Source organism: Pleurodeles waltl, chromosome 5, assembly GCF_031143425.1.
Source record: "Pleurodeles waltl isolate 20211129_DDA chromosome 5, aPleWal1.hap1.20221129, whole genome shotgun sequence".
Taxonomy (NCBI): Eukaryota; Metazoa; Chordata; class Amphibia; order Caudata; family Salamandridae; genus Pleurodeles; species Pleurodeles waltl.
In genome coordinates, this window is record NC_090444.1 from 517,807,070 (window position 1) to 517,830,290 (window position 23,221).

General features: G+C 42.3%; 1 protein-coding gene across 1 annotated transcript in view; it reads right to left on the bottom strand.

The window, feature by feature from the left end:
* Positions 1-23,221, bottom strand: part of CRNKL1 (crooked neck pre-mRNA splicing factor 1) — a 101,812-nt gene that overhangs the window by 54,115 nt on the left and 24,476 nt on the right. Inside the window, exons 2-8 of the mRNA XM_069234341.1 lie at positions 22,893-23,045; positions 21,573-21,664; positions 21,245-21,403; positions 18,595-18,761; positions 13,654-13,832; positions 1,890-2,060; positions 173-364 (exon numbers count right to left, since the gene is read on the bottom strand). Coding sequence (XP_069090442.1) covers positions 173-364; positions 1,890-2,060; positions 13,654-13,832; positions 18,595-18,761; positions 21,245-21,403; positions 21,573-21,664; positions 22,893-23,045 — 1,113 coding nt within the window. The remainder of the gene's footprint in view (positions 1-172; positions 365-1,889; positions 2,061-13,653; positions 13,833-18,594; positions 18,762-21,244; positions 21,404-21,572; positions 21,665-22,892; positions 23,046-23,221) is intronic.

Genomic DNA, 23,221 nt, shown 5'->3' on the forward strand with positions numbered 1-23,221 from the left:
CAACCTTAGCATAAAGCCTTTTTTCCCCTCATGGATAAGGCGCTTTAGTCATCATTTCAGAAATTAATCATTTTAATTTTCACTCATTATTGGTGTAGTATTATGTATGTTAGTAGCTGTTTTTAACACAAAGAAACAATACATAAAGGTAAACGCAAAATAACAGGGATACCTTTGCCTCCAACTCTTCATACAAGGCATAATTGATCCATAGATAGATGTATCGTTTCCAGTGTCTCTTCTCTTGAATGGGTGGTACATTGGCAATGGCTCTCTCATATATTTCACGTACAGTGTCCGGTTCTGTATCACTTTCAACCAAACGTAGGTAATCAAACCAGGCATCATAATTGTGAGGATTAGCCTTACAAAAAGCAACAGGGCAAGAAGACAGGCATTAGAATACATCACTAAACTATTGAAAAACATAAAACTGAAACAACTAAATGCACAGTTGTTATAAGTCTGGAAATCAAGAGAATTATTTGAGAAGATATGTTCTGCCATGTGGTTAATAGTCAGAAAGTTACAAGTCATTATAAATGTGTGTGTTTTCTTTTTCAAATGGCAAGGTCTCTAAAACAATCAAAATGCACACTAAATTTGTATTGACCTTGATAAGGGCACAGAAAATGGATCGCACAATCCAAAATTTAAACCTCGTTTAGAAGACAGTCACTGGGAAAGGGTTACAGATGCTCAAACAAAGGTTCTGTGGTTCTCATTTCAGTATCAGTATTAACACATTCACTGAAATAAACTAATCCTACCAAAAGGCTTCCAGGTCTCTACATACCAGAATGATCTGCCTAATTGCCCAGAGAGATAATAGACAGTGCTTGCAAACAATAAATGTTGTTTTCATTGTTTACCAGTACTGCAGCTTTTACCTCTCGGAGCAATTAGCAGGCAGACAGAGCTGGCATTTGGAGACCTGGAAGCTCACTTTCTGGAAGGATTAGTTTATTTTTTGAGAAGCCATTTATGTGGCCTTTCGATCTGGTCAACTCTGCATGTAAAACTCAGGCCTGAAGCACTAATATGTGGTGTCAGACAGCGTCTGCAGTACCGAGGAGACCCACTGAGTTTATAATTTGCGTCAAAAATGTGAAACGCAACCTAGGAATTGACCGTAACAGAATTAATTTGATACAAGGATCAATATTTGGATTGACCTTCTAATTGTGTGTATCACAGTTTATTGTTCACATCACTTGCACTTATGAGTACTGCTCTACCTGCACTTCAGTAAAGCATGAAATCAAAGGGCTATAAATATGATTTTTTTTTGCATTTAGAAAGACCTCTTGTGCTTTTATTCAATATGTGTGTTTGTACCTATATTAAATGGGACCCACAGAACCTTTCTTCTAGTTTTCTATGCTATACTCTGGTTTTACTTAGTGCACAAAGGGTTTTTGGTCTGTGTGTTTTTCTCCATGAAGCAATGCTTTCGTGGTATCAATAAGAGACAAACATCTGGGGTCAGATTAAGGCATAGCTAGAACGGAAGGAGATCCCAGGGCTAAAAAACACATACTACTCTTTCTTTTAGTCTGTTACTGGTAGTCACATTACACAAACTATTAATTTTAAAGTACATGCATTTAATGTTTTTTTTTTTCTTCTGACTATGCCCTTTTAGTGCAAAACCCAATACAATGTCTGGAAGGCTCGGTTTTAGCATATTTTCAGGTTCAAGGGCTGAAAAGAAATAATGTTCCCAAAAAAGGCCAGGGAGTGCAACAAGTGAGCTGGGTCATACTCGATTGTTCTCTGTATGCTTAGGAGGCATTTTTATGATTTGCCAAAGCAGAAAAGCTCACCCAAGAAAAGGAAGTAGCCAATCAAGAAGGTGCATTTGCCTTGCACTCTTTCTGCGTCCTCACCTTGACCTCCTCTTCATACTGGAAACGCCTTTTATTTACAATAATGTCTTCGATTCCTCTTCTGTCACCAAACTTCTTCTCAAATATGGTGTAGTTCTTAAATAGCTCTTGTGCCTGTGACTTTGGAATTCGATCCAAGGCATATTTGTAGATTACCCTCACTCTTTCTGACTGTGAATTTGAAGAAATAACACACAGAATGAACAGATAACACTTTGCTGACACAACAAATCTGCCATCTCAGAGACAAAACTTTATATAAAGCAGGCACTGAAATAAACGAAAAGTGGCCAATTTAACATCTGCAAAACAAAACTTGTCCTAAAGGAACAGATTTCTATTACAGGGGTTGTGACGCATAGTGATACAGCAAGGCAACTGTACATAATAAAAAGAACATCTGTGGATGAAGACACTAATATATGGATGTAGATTGTGGTCTCCCATTTGAAAATACAAATGAGACTCTTGTCTATGTAAAGAGTGATTCCTGGCACAGGGAAAACTAACTTAAAAAAGCTGCTGGTAACTCAAGCAGAGATGAATGAAGTGCTGAGATTTATGATTCAGGATGCACTACTTTACAAGCAACCCTTAATGTGTTGGGGTAATTAGAACACAGTGAAAAATTACCATGTGAAGGCAATTATTAGGGGCATCTTTAGTGGTGAGCTAAAGATCTACTCAGTGTTCTTCTGAAGTACACCGAGGTAAAATTTGATACCTCTGTATATGTCCCAAACCAAGTACATATGAACTTCATTAAACAATTTTGCTACTACTGTGCAACCGGAATACTGTGGAGTTTTAATTCATAATGAGACTTTGTATTGTAACAGTGAATGCAATTCAATTAATAAAAGGAACTGAGGCTAATGGAAACCAAGGTGGTAAATAAAACACCAGGGATTGTGAGGGGATTCTGATGAAATAATGTTACAGTTAGATGCTATCACTCTGTTCTAGCATCCCCATGAGAGCTAGAATAACATTAATACGTTAATATGTGCCAAAAATGATTAAAATCAATGCTAAATTTGTTTAAAAAATGGCCTCCTATAAAATGAATGGTTCTCTTTTTATGGATCAAATCTGTTTGTTGGTTTTTAACATACAAAGCTCTGTATCAAAACCTCCAAATATATCGACCAACGATATATCAAAAGTCCCAAATCGCTCACGTTGAAGGGCTATGTCACATGGTCACTATTCTGCCGCTGAGAGGAACTTCCCCCCCCTTGCCCATTCCCGCTTACATAAAGAGCAAAGTAGTCAAAACACAGCGGTCGACTCTCACAGAGCTAAGCACAAAATACAAAAGAACATAAACATAACTGCACTTCCCCTCCAAAATGCTGCACCCCTCTCATCCCCACACACACTCAGCCTCTTCCACACTATTGCCCCAGCCCCTCTCCAGGCTCCGCATGGCTCCTCATTCCTCTAAGCCTCTCGGGTCAGCCCCAGGACCCTTAGATATGCTGGGCACGTCAGTTCAGTAAACTCAGTCGAAAAGATCTGGAGGAACGGCCTCCACAGTGTACATATGTCACCCACCCTCTGTTTAGAAGCTAGAGTAAGCGTCTCCATTGCCAGGATGAACCACAGCTTCTGAAGCCAAGACTCATACGTCGGCAGCCTATCTGAACCCCATAAGGCGAGAATCACCTGCCGTGCAGCATGGAGAGCTAAGGCTATTTGGCTCCCCTTCAATGATCGAAGGGGAAAGGTGAGAGAATTGGGTAGGCCAAACAATATATACGATGGAAATCTGGGGATCTCTGTCTGAAACACCTTATCAATGTCTTCCAAAATACTCGTCCAATATCTCTGCAGCTTGGGGCAGTGCCAAAGAAGATGTACTAGTGTGCCCGTGTTACCGCACCCCCTCCAACAAAGGCCAGACTTAGCGGGGTCCCAGGCATGTATCCTTGCAGGGGTATAATACCAATAGGAAGCCACCTTGTATGCCGTCTCTGTCCCGCAGCATTATAAGCCGTATGATGTGTTCTATAGTATATGTTGCCCCAGTCCTCCTCTGTGAGCTTTCTCCCCAGCTCCCTCTCCCATCTCTGCTGTCTTTTAGACTTAGGCGGACGCTCTACACTCTGTAAGAATCAATAAAGCTCCGATACCATCAGTTTATCATCCTTCTTTGTCATTATCCATTTCTCAAACGGGGTAAGTGGCCTATCTATCAAAGCCCTGTTCGCCGGCATGAGGGCCCAGTGCCGCATTTGATAATACAACAGTCTATCCATCTCGCTTAAGCCGTACGTCTCCCGTATCTGATCAAAAGGAATCACCCCATTCTCATCAAAAAGGCTTCCCACCCTTTTGCAGTCCCCATCATACCATCTGCGAAAATTCTCTACCTGCAGACCGGGCGCAGTCAGGGTTCGCACAAATCGGTGTCTTAGGGGACAGAAACGTCGTCAATCCGAGCCGGCACGCAACCACATCCCACACGCGGAACGTCGCTCCTGTTATCAGGGAGGAGTATAGCCCCCCCGCGCCCTATGCCGGCATCAGAGACAAGGCTCCTTCCAAATGTGGGGCCCTGCCACCGCCTGATCCATGAAGCACCAATGTTTCTCAGTAAGCGGCCGACTCCACTCCAAAAGAAAGTGCAGCTGAGCAGCTTGGAAATAGCGCAAAAGGCAGGGTACAGCCAGTCCCCCCCTTTCCCCTGGGGCGATATAGGACATTCCTCGGGAGGCGGGCCGGCCGTCCGAGACGGAGGGGTCAGAGGGAGCGCCTGGAACACAGAGTATACGCAGCAACACAGTCATCTTCACCGCCGAAACAGTACTCAACCAGGAGAGTTTATATTTCCCACAATTCCCCAGATCCCGCAGCACCTCGCAAACTAACGTAGCATAATTCAAGCTCGCCATCTTCGCCGCTGTGGTTGCCAGTTCAATACCCAAATAGGATACTTCCAACGTCGACCATATAAAAGGATATCGGGCCCTCAAACTTTCTTCATGCCCCGGGGAGGTAGACATACTGCGATTTCTGCATATTCACCCGAAACCCAGATACCCGACTGGACTCACCAAGGGTCGCCATAAGGGCAGGCAATGAGACCATGGGCTCCACTAGGGTAAGAATCACATCATCCGCGTAAAGACTAATAAGGTGGTGATCTCCCCCAAACTTAATGCCAGAAACACGGGGGTTGTTGCGGAGACGCTGCGCAAAAGGCTCCATGTACATCGCAAATAGTAAGGGGGAGAGCGGGCAGCCCTGTAGTGTTCCCCGCCCAATCTGAAACGGCAAGGACAAAGTTCCATTAACCCGAACCGAAGCCTTAGGGGAGCGATAAATGCATCGGATCCAGGTCCTAAACCCTGGACCCAGCCCATAGCACTCCAACACCTGAAAGAGATAAGTCCAATGAACCCTGTCAAATGCCTTCTCCGCATCAATAGAGAGGAGAAGCGCCTCCCTACGAGATCTGCTAGTTTTATCTATTAAATGCAGAAGTCGCTTCGTATTATCACTGCACTGTCGGTGAGGTATAAACCCTGCCTGATCTGGATCTAAAAGTTCAGGCATATAGGGATTAAGTCGATGGGCCAGTATACCAGTAAACAGCTTGGCATCTATGTTCAGAAGCAAGATGGGCCTATAAGAAGCACACTCCTCTGGGTCCTTCCCAGGCTTATGAATGACCGCAATAGTAGCCTCTAGCATGCTAGGAGCTAGGGCCCCGGACACTCGGAAGGAGTTAAATAGCCAGCTCCGGGCAAAAGGTTTTATAGAAAAGTGCCGTAAAGCCATCTGGGCCAGGGGATTTCCCAACCTTTAGACGTGGTATCGCAGAAATAACCTCCTCCACCTTAATAGGCTGATCTAAGGAGGACGCTTCACGTTCACCAAGCGGGGTAGTAACAGTTCCCGCGAGAAACACAGCAGGGTCTGCTTCGCACTGTGTATTCGCAGCATATAACTCCCCATAATATTCAGCAAAGACCTCCGCTATTTGATCATCCGTTCGGACCTCACCTCTAGAGGGAGAGCATACCATTTTTATCCCCGTAGCCGCGCGCTGTGCTCTCAACTGGTGCGCCAGAAGCTTCCCACACTTATTACTCCTGGTGTAATATTTGTGCTTAAGCCGTACTATTTCATATTCCACCCTAACTCAGTCCAGCCGATTCAGCTGCTGGCGCCCCTTCTCCAGCTCCCTTTACACTCTAGGTGCCCCGGTATACTTATGTGAGCGTTCCAGGGCCGCCACCTTTTGCTCTAAAACCGCCCTCTGCTCCCTCCTTGCTTTATTATCTTTAGCCGATAGTGACATTACTTCCCCCTAGACTACTACTTTCAGGGTCTCCCACAAAGTCTCCATACTGGTATTCCCATCATCATTAAAGCTAAGATATTCCACAATCACACGCCGCAGCGCCTCCTCAGCCGCCTTGCTCTGCAGTATGGTATCCCTAAAGCACCAACACGGGCTACCCACAAGCCCTGCATCCAGTCTGGCCTCCAGAGTAATAGGTGCATGGTCCGTTAGGGCCCGAGGCTCAATTGTGGTCTCGCCAATCCGAGAGCTGAATTCCGGGGAGGCCAGGAAAAAGTCTACTCGTGCATACGTCTTAGTGGCTGCAGAGTAAAAGGAGTAATCCCTAAGTGTAGGATGCGCCCTCCTCCACAAGTCCTCCAGCCCGCATTCAGCCAACCACTGTCACCCTGCCACCGCCGTGCCCCAGTCTGCCCAAATCAATGCCCTGACCTGTCTAACTCATTGTCCATTACCAGGTTAAAATCGCCCCCCACTAGCAAGGCCCTGTCCGGTGTATTGAGCATTGGGGAGATGGCCTGCCTCATAAAGGTTTCTTGCTGCATGTTAGGAGCATATAATGTAGCAATGGTAAAAAAGAAGGTCCCCACCCGTACCCTAAGGGCCAGGAACCTACCCTGCACCTCATGTATCTTGTCTACCACCTCCCCAGGGAAGGTCCTCGACAATAGTATCGCCACCCCAGCATGTTTTGTGGAGGCAGAGGACCAAAACAGCCGAGGGAACCACTTGGAGCGCCTACGATATGTGTCCTTGGGCAACAAGTGCATCTCCTGCAAGAAACAGACATGGCTCCCAGACCTCTCAAGACCCGACAGGATCGCTAACCTCTTAACCGGACTGTTGAGCTTAGACACTTAAAGGACATGAGGCACCAAACCGGTTACGCTCTGGGGGCGGGACCCCTGCGAGGGGGCAGGAACCCGGAGCAGCGCGTAAGCCGCTCCCACTTACAGGGCCAGCAAGCCAGATCAACTCCCATGTAAATTCCAGGGGAAGCACACCAGCACACAACCAAAACGCCCAACAGGTGCTTACAACAGAGAAGTACTCTGACACACATCTCCAAAGAGGCAAAGTCCCAACAGGAGCAGTAGAACCACCCAAATTCGTCGATGTGCATCCAGCGACTCCACCGCCCAGGCCCCTCCCAAATGGTCTCAAGACCTAAACAGGCGCGACCCCAGATCAATGTAGCAGCACCTGGTTGCCCAGTGCTTAGGCATTGGTCCCAGCAGCCAAGCTATTCAGTACTGATTGCCTTTCCAACGCTTGCTCCATAGTGATAGGCCGCGTCTGCTTCCTCTTCCTTTCTTTCTGCCTCCAGCGTGGTCGGTCCCCTGCCGCTGCCTCTACCTGCGTGCCGGCACCTCGGTCGTTCTCCTCCAAATGCAAGATCCTCTGCGCATCTGGCACCGATTTCACCTGTCGCACTTGGTCCTCCCACCGGAATATGAGGCGAAAGGGGTGACCCCATGAGTAAGACGTAGACTGTGCCTGCAAGTGCACAGTGATGGGCTTGAATTCTCGCCGTCTCTGCAAAGTCCGGAGTGAGAGGTCTTGAAACAGCTGGAGCGCGTGCCCCCGGAACTTTACCTGAGAGAGGTTGCGGGTTCTCTGCAGGATGCTTTCTTTAATACCGAAGTTATGGACACACGCCAAAATGTCAGGTGGACGTTCCCTGGTCCCTCCGGGGCGGCCCACACGGTGAACCCGATCCAGCGTAATCTCTCGTGCATCCTCCGGGCCGAGGACCGAGCGAAACAGCGTTGTGACAAACTCTCTAATGTCCTCCTTCTCTGCTACGGCCGGGGCGCCCCTGATACGTATGTTATGCCGTCGGGACCGGTTCTCTAAATCCTCAACCGCAATCTGTAGGAGATCCTGCTGCTCCCGGAGGCGTATAATCTCCTGTTGCATGCTTTCCACCTCCTCCCCTCGAGAGATCTCGCCATCCTCTACATTCGCCACACGCTCCCCCAGGGACGTGACCTCCGCACGCAGATCCTTCAGCTCTTGAGAGATGTCCCTCCGAAGTTCTTGCAGGTCTCTCCGAAGCGAATCAAACAAGGAGGCAAGAAAGCCTTTCGTGACTGGGGCCTCACCATCCTCTTCCGCCTCCCCATGTTCCTCAGGAGGCTTCATCGTAGAAGACCCCTCAGCCGACCTACCCGGCGCCGGGTGGGACCTGGTCAACATTTCCCTCACTGACTGGTCCCGTTTAGGTTTGGAGGATGCCATGAGAGGTCCAGTCCTGCACCAGCTTAATGTTATGCCCAGACGCAGGCCTCGCTGCCCTCACCGTAGGGTCTTAGTTTTGTAAGCGAGTCCCATTCACCAATGTTCTCCTCTAGCTATCCTCCACTGATCAGGGCGGCAATACTATGTCTGCTCACTTCGTCGCACTCCCGCCAGCGCCACGGGCATTCGCCAAACTCAGGCTCTCTCTGGGACCATCCACTCCTCACGTGCCCCGTCCCTTCCTGCGCAAAACCACTGCAGGCCAGCTGCACCGCCGACCAGGGGGCCCTACTTCTCTGTGCTACGCCAGGCTCCTCTACCAGGGACCAGAGGCAAGGCCGGCAGCACTCCCCGCCGCCCCACCTCTTGCCAGGAGTCCTTCTCCACTGTGGGGGCAGAAAAACCGAGCAGGCCTCCCCAGCCACTATAGGCCCTGCTCACCAGGTACCTCCTGGGGCCCGGCCCTCAGAAGTGAGGCTCCACCTACCTCCGTCGCTGACCGGGCCCCACTCAGCGCTTCCGTGCCCCGCTTGGCCGCTCCCAGCGCCGCCGACCGCTGGGCCGCACCACGCGGCAGACCCACCGCATTCCGCACTCGCCGTCAGCGGGTGCGGGCCAAGTCCAAGAGGCTCGGTGCCGCGGTCCTCCTCACCCGCAGGTGCCCCCAATACCCTCCTCGGGGCGCCCTCAGTCTCCTGTCACCCTTCTCCAAACCAGGGGGGTCCGGAATATAGCAATCCAGGGTCGCAAGCTTATGTTGGGGCCTGGGCGGCAGAGCTCGCGAAGATGCATCTGCTCACGCCACCAGCTTGGCCACTGGTTCTCTTTTTAGTAGAACAGAAGGCTGAGCTGGCCTTACTGGGGTTCGATCTAGCAATGTTCAGGATAAAGCCAGCACAAAGGGCTTAAAGCACCGAGTCGTGTTGCAGCACCTCAATTAACCCTGATTTGTGGCTGATTCCCCCTTTTTGATTCTCATGATTCTATAAACTAAACTCAACCGAGCTCTTTGACTGAACAGGAACCATATCCAACCTATGGTGCCTGACATCCCTGTGATGTTATCTGTGTGTACACCACTGTCTCTCCTCTCTTCGATTATAATTAATTTCTGCAAGTAATGTGTTTTTCCTCCTAGACCATCCTTTATGCAATTCAGTGTGAATAATAACTTTTTAAAATATAGGGTTTGCTTCAGCAGTTTTTAGCTTCATATAACAGAATTAATATCAATCAATGCATTGTCACTCAATTTAGTAAGCTTCAAAGAATGAAAGGTTGAGTTTACACTATGGCCAACTGGGATGTCAGCAACAACTTCTTAACTCAGTAAACCTTCTCATCTTTGTAAGTTAAGACATCTCATTGTCACAGCTGCCCCTTGCTTTATAAATTCTGTGTGCCTGGGGTGATAATGACCATGCCTAAAATGTTTCATAAGTTGACTTTTGTGCAGTGCAGGCTGCTTCAACCTTGTAGCTTTCTAGTTACGTAGGCTATATGTGAAATTAACACTCGTTCAACAGTATTAAATCTTAAGGGTATCAACCGGCCCTATTTCATGGGAGTGTTTGATGGCTGCTCAGTGCTTTTTCAACTGAGAGCACACTCGGACTTGTGGCCCAAATTCATTCTATGGAAGTGCAATAACAAAGGCCGGCTATACTTAGTACTGTTGGCTGAGAAGCTGCGACTGGCAGGAGGTCAACTTCGTAACTTGAGATCAGTTGGGAGCTATGCAGTTTACAGTAGACAGAAGAATTGAAGACCGTGTGACCTTTAATTTAGCTGAATTTTAAAAGGGAGAACTTAGCACATTAAACTTATATAACAGTTTGATATTTTTCAAACTTTGATAACCGTTTAGCTAAAATTAACATGCCTTACAGAGCTCCAGTAAGAGCCACTGCTTTTGCAAACCTCTATGGACACTGCTGTACCTTTGGAGTAAATACCCTTATAATTCGCTCAAATACAATTTAGATTTCAAACTCTACACTACTTTGCAGCACATCACTGCATGGTTTTTAAAAAACTTGGCGGAATGCACCCATTTAAAGATGGAGACAATTAAGTAGAGCTCGAAAGACTATCAATTTATGCAGAATGCCTTTTACGCTTCTTCTCAAACCATTAACTTGCAAAATCTTGACAAACATCATTGGTACCGTTTTCTATCTGCAGCAAATATTCCTGTCCTTACAGTATGTGGCTTAAATTTTCTCTTAATTATCAAGCAGGTCTACAACTAATGGGACCAATCCATACAACCACTCCACACTAGTTTAAAGCTATCATTTTAGAAAACATTTTTGTGAATCTGTAAACAGAAGCAATGGATGGGGGACCTAGAAATGACAAATGCTCTGCTATTGGACAAGTGTCAATTCTGGGGGGACCTTACATTTGACTGCTCACCTGCTGAACAAGTGTCACAAAGGGATGAATTATACATCATGTTCTACTGTAATACTCTTATCACTGCTGTTGCTCATATCGCCTATTAGTGGCCCTAGCAAAATGACTGCTATGCTGTGCATCTTTGTCACATCAAACTGGACATTATATTCGGTTACTCTGCTGTTGTACTCGTATCACACGCGGCTGGGTTCTATTACATGATTTCTCTGCTGCTGTGCTCACGCTGAATATAAAAGTATATGAAATATTTCGATACGTCATGCTCTAATTCCCAAACAGAGTAGGCCTTCCTCTTGAACCTCACTCCATTGTTGCTCTATTGTTATAAATGGGTGGACTCTTCATTAGGGTTTATTCTTCTGATAGGTGAATGTAATGCTAGGGTCAAGTCTTTCACTGTTGTAAGCCTGAACTCTTGGTGCCTCTAGGCCGGTCACACATTAGCACAGTTTATGTCGTAGAAATCCTCAATTTTACTTTCCTTTTGTGCTGTTGCCCTTCCTCAAGCATCCAATGATTCTGCCTGCCCTCTCCTCCCAGACTGCCCCCCACTCTGCACTTTTCTCCCTTTATGAACCCGAAATACCTACTCCCCATGGAGAGGCAGGGAGTGATACCAGGACACCGGGGCTACACCCTGCCATCACAGCTCACTTTGAATGACACTGTTTCACTTCTTTGTGAAATATGTTTACAGGAAAAGTACAGCTGTGACAGAGAAACTTATTAGGGCACCAATGCCAAAGCACTATATCTTCTACATTTTTCCAAGGAAAAGGAATCATTAATGTATACTATTTTCTTATTCGATGAGGTGTCAATCTAATTGATACCTGATCCATGTGCATGAACTATGTAATGCACGTACAGTACAATCTTCAATGAAGTTTATTAAGCCTATTCATTTTGGATACACCTGTGTAATGCAATGCTTGCATTATTTGCACAAGTTGCATGGATACCCAGGGTCCAAGTGAACATGTTAAACAGAACTTCTAACAGTCCTTCCAGGAAATACTTATAATTCACTCTGAACTTACAGAATATGTTAGACAGGGATCCAGGCTCTAGCAGTATAGCACCAAATCTATACATTTGACAAAGCTTTGCCTCCTCGACAGCCAATCCCTATTGCCTCATCACCACTGATCTCAAAACCATTCAGAATTTGTCAGCTAAAGCACCCACAAGCACAAACAATAGCACTGAAGCTATATAATTTAATAAAGATGCAGCTGAACAGAACAGTATCCACATGCTGGACAATCAAAAACAATGCACCCCTGTACAAACAGCAAAGTATTTCAACTGACACATGCCTACACAGTCTTGTAAAAGGATCCCCTACAAGATCACTTGATTAACCAATACAACAATGAGTAAACAATTCATTGGGCAGAACGATTTTCATTACCTAATCACAATCACACTCAATCACCTTGTGGATCGCTGAACATCCCCAAAAAACATGAAAAGGGCATCAATGCTCAGAAAGTTGACAGGTCTATACAAATGCTAAAATGTGTAAGTTGAATGCCAATAACATCATGTGACATGCTGTTTTCTTTCACTGGACAGTCACCAATTTCAGCTTAATTAGTGTTATTAAAACCAGCACAAATTAAGCATGGATATGTACTTTCTGATGTTAACCGGTGTCCTTATGTACCTACCTATCAAAGTAAATTGGCATGGACTAACAAGTCTTACGGATTTCCCCTCAAGTGTACTAAAGTATAGCAGTACTTCCAGTAACAGCATGTATAAGCATGTATTACGAATGAAATAGGTTTAACTGTGGTATAACATTCTGCAGCCTTTGGAAGTTATGTAGTAGTAACGTAACACAGATAGAGGCACGTATATACACAGATAGAGCTCTGTGTGTGTGTATATGGAATGCTTATCTTTCAATGTGTCTGTGTGCATTCAAATGCATCTCACTAAAAAACCTCTAAAAATAAATACTTTGCCAACAGGCCAACACATAAATTGATTGGGGGACAGCAGGTGTGGACTGTGTGTGTAGACGGACTGATGCAGGAATGTAGATTCACCTCTCGACGTCTGTTTAGGTGTGTGGTAAGAGTGCTCACATCTGCACCAGTTCTGAATGCTGACTGGATTTTATGCAATTAAAGGTTACTTAAAACTATATCAATACAATACATTATAAACATGTGAACTGTAATTTTAAAAAACCTTGTCCTGGTACACAATACATAAACTAAAGTGATCGTTGACAGGTTTGACAAATACATTAATATATAGACTCAAGTTTTTTTTCAGTGCAGCATAGTAATTCTCTCTGCACATTTCCCATACATTTTATGGAAATGATCATTAACATACCCATCCTGCCAACTAAATTAAGTAACAACTGAGTTAATAAATAAATCTGTAAGACAAGTCTTCTTACAAATGACAACTTGTGAAGGCAGTAAGCAGACTAGACAGCAACATAAAACATGGGCAATACTTTTAATTTACAACTTCCCATGCACAATTATTTCAGTGCTTGACTTTCAACAATCAAAAACAAGATAAAATCAGTGTTAAGTGTAGCATAAGTGAGAACATGCATTTTTGTTATGGAGTGCCTCGGGTATACATCAGTGAGCAGCCCTCAAAATAGCAGAACGAGAAAAAAAAAATATTCTTGCCTACTGATGCACACTGTCTCTAAATAGGAATGTGTGGCTGTTTTGTGGTGATTGTGGGAAGCTTTAAGACATGTTAAAAAAAAAAAAACAGTGCACAGTTCAATATAATAATTTTGTTTGCTCTTACCTCCTTCTGATTCTCTTCAAACTTTGCAAAGGCCACATAGAGATGTTCATCCATGTGATCCTCACCAAAGAACTCAACTGCTCTCTCATACACCTTCCTTGCGTGGGCAATGTAAGTATGCTTCTCTTCAAATCGGGCATACTTGATCCAATTTTTAACATCAGGGTGTACAAGAACAAGTGCTGTGGAGTTAAGGGAAAACAATCTGCAAGAATGTAGACATTCAAGGAACCTCCTGACTATGGGCACTAAAACACAAATTATGCAGTTGAGATTTTTAAATTCAGTTTACAGGTAAAGAATCCAAAGACTCAACACATTAAAGAAGATTGAAGAGATTAGATGTACCATGCTGCATGACTGGGCAAACTCCCTTAGTATAAAAGCAACTTGTGACACTAATATTCCTTTTTAACAGACAAGCTGCACACTGAGTTTCTGAATGGCACCACAACTTTATTGAGAAAAGGGCCCTAACAAAATTAGAAATAGCTTATTTTTGTTTTCTTTCGGTCTATGTTATAGACTTTGTAATCCTGAACAGCTAACTGAAATTATAGCCAACTTGCAGAAGTATACAAATGGTTGCTATTGTGCTCTTAAAATAAGACAGCTGACAACTATCAACTACCACTGGGAGACAATCGCTGACATTTTGCAATATAGGCAGTCTTCTGAAATATCAAGGGGCCAATTATGTTTGCTTTTGCAGGAAGGTGCAGTGGGATTTATCAATCTCTTCACAAGGAGGCAGTGTGGAGGGAATTTGTAATCAAAAGCGGCTCGGCTGGAATGGGGGTGGCAGGTTCTCCTGGTTTGCTCGCTCATCTCATTCTCAGATATTTTCGATTAGACTAATTTCTGTGCTGTTGTTTTACAATTATTTGTATCTTTAAAATTAAATGTTACCTGTTTTACTAATAATGTCTTCAAATTTATAAAGTCAATTCACATGGCATTTAACAATTGTGATTAAAAAGGGTTAGTACTCAGCCTAAAGTGTTCTAAAACATATTTATTGTAAGCAATGTCATCAGTTAAAATGTTTTTCTAGATAATTACATTAATCCCTTGCCTTTATTTTTCACAACCATAATAACACAGCTAATTGTTTCCCTGAAGTTACTGAAGAAGTATTTGCACGTGAAAATGGTTTTAGCTAAAAAATAAAAAATAAATGCTGCCATAGAATTAGTTCAGATAAATTATTCAATGTGGTTAAGCACACTTCAATGTAAAGTACTCTCTGACAATGTGTTTTACCACACTGGTATTTACACACCAATAACCACTATTTTATCACATTATGTTAAGACATTAATTCATATTTTAATTGAGGGCAAAGTGTATGTTTGGAATTTGTATATGGATGCAAACCTTTTTTTTTTAAATTGGCAGAGGTCGAGCTTGCAGGAACTTAGGTTTCATTTCCTACGTCCCTCTACTTTCACTGTATATGTAAAACCTGGAAGGAAGGGTCTTGATTGTGTTCACCACTTCTCCTCCAGCCCCTGTATACTCTAGGCCTGAATTGAACCGCCTTGTTCTTTCTACTCTTGCCCCTCCCACCCTTGAGTATAGGAAACAGGGAGGAGATTCTTGTACCTAGTTTGAATTACTTTCTTTTGACCTGTAAATGGAAGGCATGCTTTAAAAGGCCACATACCAACCGCCTACCCAGAAAAGATTTAACACCAATGGCATAGTTTGCCTTCTATTAGCGCTGCTTAGAAGTTTCAATATGCCCTTCAGTATGTCCTTCTTTAACCTAGGCTTCACTGTGCACCACAGACAATTATAAGGTGAGAAATGCATAGCATGCAGATGATGAATAGCAGAACAGGATGATTCAGCATGTGTAAATGGTTATGTAGGAGTGTAAGCATGTGCATTGTCTGATAAGAACTATTTCTGATTGATAGGTGTGCATGTGTGTTACGAGACGTGATTACATGAAATTCTCACTTAATACCCTCTCAAACCTAGGCACTCCACCCCATACAAAAATCGTGGGGGAACCATTACACTGCAAGTAGCAAGGGCTGGCTGAAGCAAGGGGGGCACCATAAGCATTTAATTTTTTTACCAACCTCCAATGGTTGAGAGTGCTTTGGATTTTAGCATATCACTGCACAAACTCCAAGAAAGAAATCTATTAAAAGTTATCCCTGGTTACTTGTATTCTGTTGCTTCCTCAACCAGAATATTCCAAATGGTCTATCCGACTCCAACTTGCTTTCTGCCAAATGTCATAATTTTAGTCCATCAAAATGTATTACTAAGCCATTATTTTCGCAATACTCATTTAATTCAGCTAATTTCCTTTTGAGGCCCACAAGGCTTCTGTCTAAGATTACTAAATCATCTGCATCTAGATGGCATGGGATGTGGCGGCCTCCCATTTTAAGTGGAAAATAATGTATAGCCAGTAACATTTTAGGGAGATCCACGAAGTACAATGCAAAGAGTGTTGGGGCTAACACACACTCCTGGCGCAAATCTTTCTCCATGTTCATTTTCCCTGAGAGGCTCAGCCTCTTGATTCACTAATGCACAGGCCAACTTATCTGTGTGGAGTTCTCTCAAAATTACCAGGAAACCTCCCAGGATTTTCATGATTTCTAGTTTTGACCACAAGGTTTCATGGTTTACCAGGTCAAATACAACAGACCAAAAATCAACAAAACCGCCCCCTCCCAATTAATTTCCGAATAATCACCATAAGGCTACAATAATGGTCTGTAGTAGAATGCCCCTCTTTAAAACCACCCGGCTCTACTGGAATCCAACTTCCCACTTCCATCCACATTTAAAGACTTTGTAGTAATAATGTTGTGTAGGTCTTTGAACCCACATTTAAAAGGCTAATGAACCAATATTTTTTAGGAACCGTCAGGTCACCCTTTTTATAAAAAGGCTTAATAATAGACCATTTTCAGTTGGTAGGAAAGGCACCTGTTACTGTGATATGTCTATGTGCCTCAGAAATAATTTTTGCCCACCAATCCAGATTAGATTGTATTATTACTGCCGGCAGATTATTAGGCCCTCGTGGTCGAGAGAGCTTTATTTTATTAAGTGTGTCTTTTACTGATGAAACAGAAAAGTGTGCTAGGATCTAATTTTCTAGAGGGCTAATAACCTGGCTTCGGGGGGGAATTAAAACTACCTTTTTTCTTATATAGAGAAGTTATGTCCTCCATCTGTGATTCTACAGATACCATACTGCCCTCTTTTTTATCACTACCATAATGTGCTTGTTCTAACCAATCTCTAAAATCTTTGAACATCATGTGCTAAAATCACAGACATTGTCTCCTCCCAGTTTTCCTTACAATTGAATGCCTTACTATGTTTAATACTAGCATTATCCTGTTTATACAGTTCCGAGGTGTGCTTCTGAGAACTTCGTAAATTCCTCAGATTTTGTTTCAGTAACTGACATTCAGGGTCAAACCATCTAATCCTTTTCCACCCTTTTGAGATGGAGGGATTAACATATTTAGCTTTTGTCTGTCAGTCATTAGCCAAGCAAGCAAACAAGGTTTTTATAGTATTCACATGCTTGTGTACTAGATCCCCAATGGGTGATTGCAAGGTATATGGTTCAATATTGTGTGTAAGTCCTTCAATACCTGGATATGATGTGTACTTATTCGAGGGGCAGGTCGTCTTGGAAATTCAATGTCAAGAGGCATAACTACATCTCTTTGTGGCGTTTTTAATAAAGTATGACTCTGAAGGGAAAATGGTCACTAATCTGATCCACAAGAACTTGGAAATTCTCAAACCAGGGGAAATGCCAGGCTTGGGTGAAGATGTTGTCTATAGACCAAAGGGCGGGTGTGCAGGTATATAAGAAGTAAAACGTACATTAAGGCAAACAAAATTCCAACTATCTAGTAAACTTTGTAACTCGACAGATAACTTGGACTTTTGAAACTGGCAACAAGAAACAAGAGGTATCTTAAATGCTTTCAATAAATTCCCCACATTCATTTTTCTCTTGTATGGTTTTAGTCACATATTAAAATCTACCAGGATTAATAGCAAGATGTTTTTAAATAGTGCTAAAATATGGCTTACATTTTCATCCAGCAATGCATATTGGTCTAAATTGAACACATTTTCACTGAAGTTTATGTACACATTTACTATACTCCAGACTGTTTCTGCCAAATTGATTCATCAGGATTAATTGAGTCAAATCTATTAGAGTTGTTCCCTGCCAGGGTCATTCACAAATTATCTTTATTATACTCAACTCTTCTTTTTAATTCATTTGTGTTCATTTGTATTACATTCTTCCAAGACCTGATTTAGTTGTCTCTTCCCAGTGGATTTCATTTTCTTTTGAGTATTTATGTAGTGAGAAACTAACTCTGAAGAGCACCACAGATCTACAAGAGCTACAGGAGTTTACTACAAGTAAATACTAATCAACACAAGGTCCCATTTCATAAATGACAATGGACAAAATTACAGCAATTTGTAAGTACGAATGGAAGGTGGCAGTGAGTGAGGTTCCTGGGCTTTAAACCCATTATTATTAAAGTCATGGTTATGCACTTGTTCTGGGCATCTTACGTTTTGCTATGTGTATCCGGTTCCATTGTTAAAAAAGACCCGGCCATCCACAGCTCATGTAATATGAGGAGGCTAGATATGTCGTCTCTTCACTGTTCAACGGGCAGGCATAAAATGTAGCAGTCGAATGTTAGTGTTCTTATATGCACACAAGAGTACAAATTTCATATCAAAAATAAGATTGCAAAAGTTAAAAAGGCTTTCTAAGCATGTGCTCCATATGAACAAGGGACTTCACAGTTCTTTAATATGCTTTGAATAGAAGGATAACTTGAGTGATTATGAGATAGACATCTCAAATATTTCAGAAATGAATCACTGAAGAAACACAGCCAATAAGATTCAAAAGGATATATCTCTCATAGATGGAGCGTGCTCGGTCCACCTCTTTGTATCTCAGCTCAAAATTAATATAGGAATGCCATGCTTGTTCTTCAGGATGCCACTCCATCCAACGTTCAAACACCTGTCGAGTTCCTGCAACATTGCCCAACATCTCCTCCATGTACGTATATTTGTACCTTTAAAAAAAACATAACAAGCCATCCAAAAATGAAAAAGCTGGACTGAAAACCTGTGGGATAAGAGAACGTGAACACTGACCAATCCTTTTCTGTCATCCTACCACTGACTGCTTGCAAATACATAATGTTTAGCTGCCCAGTGTAAGTGCTAGATTTGACCAAGTCGGTAAGCAAGTACAAAACAGCTCTCTGTATTTGGCTGTATGCATTTCTTCAACTGTAAGACAACTAGATATATTTTCACATATCTTTTATATTCATAACAGATGCAATAACTCAATCTGTTCTGCTACTGATAACTCTTATAATGCACGCACTAAGGCCTGCTTGAAGAGGTCCTAAATGGACTAAGGAGAGTTAGTGCTCAAAAGCCAGAAAGAACAATAAAACCTACTGCATAGGCCATAAGACCTTCTTTAAACAGCTCCCAAATTTCTTGACCACTTAACTCATATGGTACTGCTTAAGCAAAACCCTTGCATAAGCAGATGATAAATTGCTACGCTCAGCTAAAACTGTGAAACACTTACACACTGAGTGAAATGAAGAAACCCGTCCTCAGCACAGAAGAACCATAAACATTTCCTTAAACCGTAAGGTCGTGCCTGCGTCTCAACAAAGCCCATATTGAGGATCTTTATTTTTGTAATCTATGTTTCACATCCTATCCTATAAGGGTCCTCTAGGTCGTCAGTATATTGTATTAAACAATAAAATATAGAAAAAAACAGAATGTACCTTGTAAAACATGCACCATATCCCACTATTAGGAACTTTCCTCCGGAAGCGCTAAGGCTGACAATAACAGCGTAACGTACACCTATAATCCGTGGCCATTCCATTTGGTTGTTTTAATGTGTCAATATTTTTGCGAGTTCATATTCAGCATTGTCTGTATTACACTTAGTGATAAAAGTCAAGTTTTGTGCACAAACATAGTGCAGGCGACTCCTTGGCAAATAAATAAATACTAGCATCTGCCGGAGGAATAAGATGATTGTCCGAGACAGCCAACAGTGTAGTTGGCACATTTCTTTGTGCATCGCCTGTTCACTATGAAATACACTGCGATGCGTGCAATGTGTACATCTCATTAACCTGTAGCAAACAAGCCTGGCACAAGGAAGTCACAGAAGACATAATACTGACAAGGGACCAAATAAAAAACAAAAAACGCCATCATTGTAAGACCCTTGTACAATTAAGGAGATGCCATGTGTTCATTAACTAACTTATTCCGATCATTCAGACTTAATGAATAAAATAACCTGGAGACCTATTATTCTATGGCAAACATGTGCAAACCACATTTACAATGGAGGAAAAACAAGAGAAAGAAATCTTGTCATTTACACATAATAGCACCATACTCTACAGAAATGCAATACAAAGCACTGCAACAATCTACAATACATTGTTTCCCTTCAAACGAAACCTAAAAATGTATTAACTAGACAAAAGGAATTACTGGATAAAGAAAAGATGGGGAGAAAACAACAGATTCATTTACCTCACTAGTGAATCATTCTCCATGACGTTTTACACATTCTTGCCAAATCCTTAACACTTCCTCTTTCAGAATCCAATTCCATCTTTGATGTGCTTCTACGAGAAGTGGATTCAAGGACAGCATCATTCTGCTTAGAAGAGTCACACCTCACTCTCCTTTCACTGCCATCCGCACAACTGAACTTTATGTAAAATCAACTGCACTCAAATCACTAGGGTCTTGGTCTTACAAAGAAAACTGCTTTTTACTTTTAGATATAGGTTCAGTTGTTCAGCTTGGTCATTACACCAGGGAGCATAGGAAGCTGCATTGACTTGTTTAATACATTTTGGCAGAAATTCAGACACAACTTCAGAGGCAAGTCGGACCATGTTGTCCATAATTAACATTTCAGGGAAACTCTCTTTACTATACACTTCCAAAAGAACATGCATCACATATTCTTTAGTGTCCCTCTAAAAAATAAGCTGTACTTGAGGCCACTTGCAATGTTGATCAAATAGCATAAGTGCATAATGTAAGTTCAATACATAACTTCTATTGAAGCCTGAAATAGCAAACATCATTTTTTTCCCATAGAATTTCCAGCTGATGTTCTAGAAATGCCTGTACGCTCTTACTAGGTTACGATGGTTCGCTGTCTTTTAGAAAAGTAAGAGCATACATTTAAAAACGTTTTGTCTACCGAATGACATAAATTAAAAAAACACTATGTATGACAGGTGCAAACAGAGGGCACGACACAAGAATTACATAAATAAAAAAATAAAAAAACACAATGTATGACAAGTGCAAACAGGGGTCACAAAACAGTGTAACTATACTATATATATATATATATATATATATATATATATATATATATATATATCTATATAGAGAGAGAGAGAGAGAGAGCATGGTTTTAGACAGGGTCCACCAGCTGCACATGCTATGGGGAGCTACCGGTATCAACACAAGCATGATTTACCAGAATTGATTGACCCTAGGGAGGGTGGTTATTGCTCGATCCCAGATGTTGCGAGCATGATTTATCTGGCGGTTCTTCATCTCCATTTCTGCATACTTGAGCCAGAGGGTGATATTTCTATAGTCCACATCGAGAGCCCGCTCGTATATGGACCGGGCCCTGTAAGACAAGATTTGAGGGTGTAAATAAGAAGAGAAACAAAGACAGTTTAGACAATTTATCTCACAATATCCTTTAAATAAACATTTTCCTATATAAATATAACTAAAGAGTTATGAAAACCAGGACAGTATTTAAATGAACACAACTCCAAATGCAAAACACTTACCTCTGAACTTCCTTGAGACTCTCCTCCCATTGTGCATACTTTATCCAGTTGCTGATAACAGTGCGGTTTTTTCTTATGTTATCCTCAAAGGTCTGAGATCAAAGAGAACAATAGAATTACACTCTGAAATTAAGCCTAATGTATTGTAATTGTAACTACATTCACACCATTCGACTTACAGATCTCATGTTCCTGGAAGGTATAACGATCACCGCCCATCCTGACAGAACTTTAATCCCTGAACTAGCAACAGCACTTTGGGTAGCCACATTTTCCTCCAACAAACCATCAGTGAAGAAGATTGTTAGGGTTTCCCAGCAGATAATGAGGTGGATGCAATCTGTAGTGGAAGAGGCTAACATGCAAGAGCTATGGGGCTTTGACATCAAATGTCTATATCTAAACTAATGTCAGTTTTTTCAGCCTAGAGAAATGGCTAGGTTTTAGAGGTCTTTCAGCAAAGGTAGGGAGCTGCGACGTTGGTATGATAGGGGAAGGGGTGTTTTTAAATTAAATATTTACCTAATATGGTAGCCAACTGAATCAATTTTAATAGAGTTCATGCAGTGTTTTGGACTTTTGGAGAAGAATGAACTAATTTTCAGTAAAGACCACTTGTATCGTTCGTTCCATAACTGTTGCTTCAAGATGTGGGATTATATAGGGACGATAACAGTCAGTTTACCAGTATTACCAACGCAAAAAAAAAAAACTCTGGTATTTACATGACCCTGATTTAAGAGGGGGACACTATTTAGGTACACCGAATCTCTAAAATGTACTCAAAGACCGGGGATTCTCACTCTAAAACTGAAACAAAGTGTGGAAGCAACATGCTTAACAGGAAATTTCCTTCATGATTGGGTCTAGTCAAACAATACAGCACAACCCTGAAATATTAATTGATTTCCTGTTAGCAAAGCCATCTCTTGTCATGATAAAAAAAAACAGCGGGAAATGTGGCAGATTTAAATAACCTCTTGCTTTCTCATTTAATGTCTTCATCTTGCTGGTTTCCTCACAACAGGCACTTAAGGAGCTTTGCTTACTGAAATCTTATCCCAACAGGACCATGTTATTGTGCTGTTTGGACACCATTACTGGTGAACTAGGCCAGACATAAGTCATCTGCCATCGAACCTGAATGAAAACTATACTGTGTTGGTGTACTCCGTCTGGAAATCAAATCATTGTTTCATCAGCAAACTAAAGCTGTGGAAATTAACATTCCACAATACACCAGCACTACAAGTGTCTTCGAGTCCCCATTTTAAATTATACAACAAATATTTGTCAAAGCTCCATTCACCAAGCACTTGCCTTTCGCTTCCTTAATTTATAGTCATTCAGTTCTTCTTCATCTGTGATCTTTTGCTTGGGAGGTGGAGGAAGAAGTTCGAGCTCCCTCTCCTTGGCTTCTCTGAGTAGTTGCTCTGCTGTGATCTGTACCTCTGCTGGTGCTTTGTTTTTAACCTACAAAGGATAAGATTTGTATAGTAATTATTATTACCTTTTTAGTTAAAGTTAACTGCTTACAAAAATACTCTTACCCATGAAAGCAGAGAAACAAAAGACATTAAATACAAATAACAACTCATAATGTGGTTGAACATTTTGATATCACTGATACTTTACTGAACCCTGCAAAA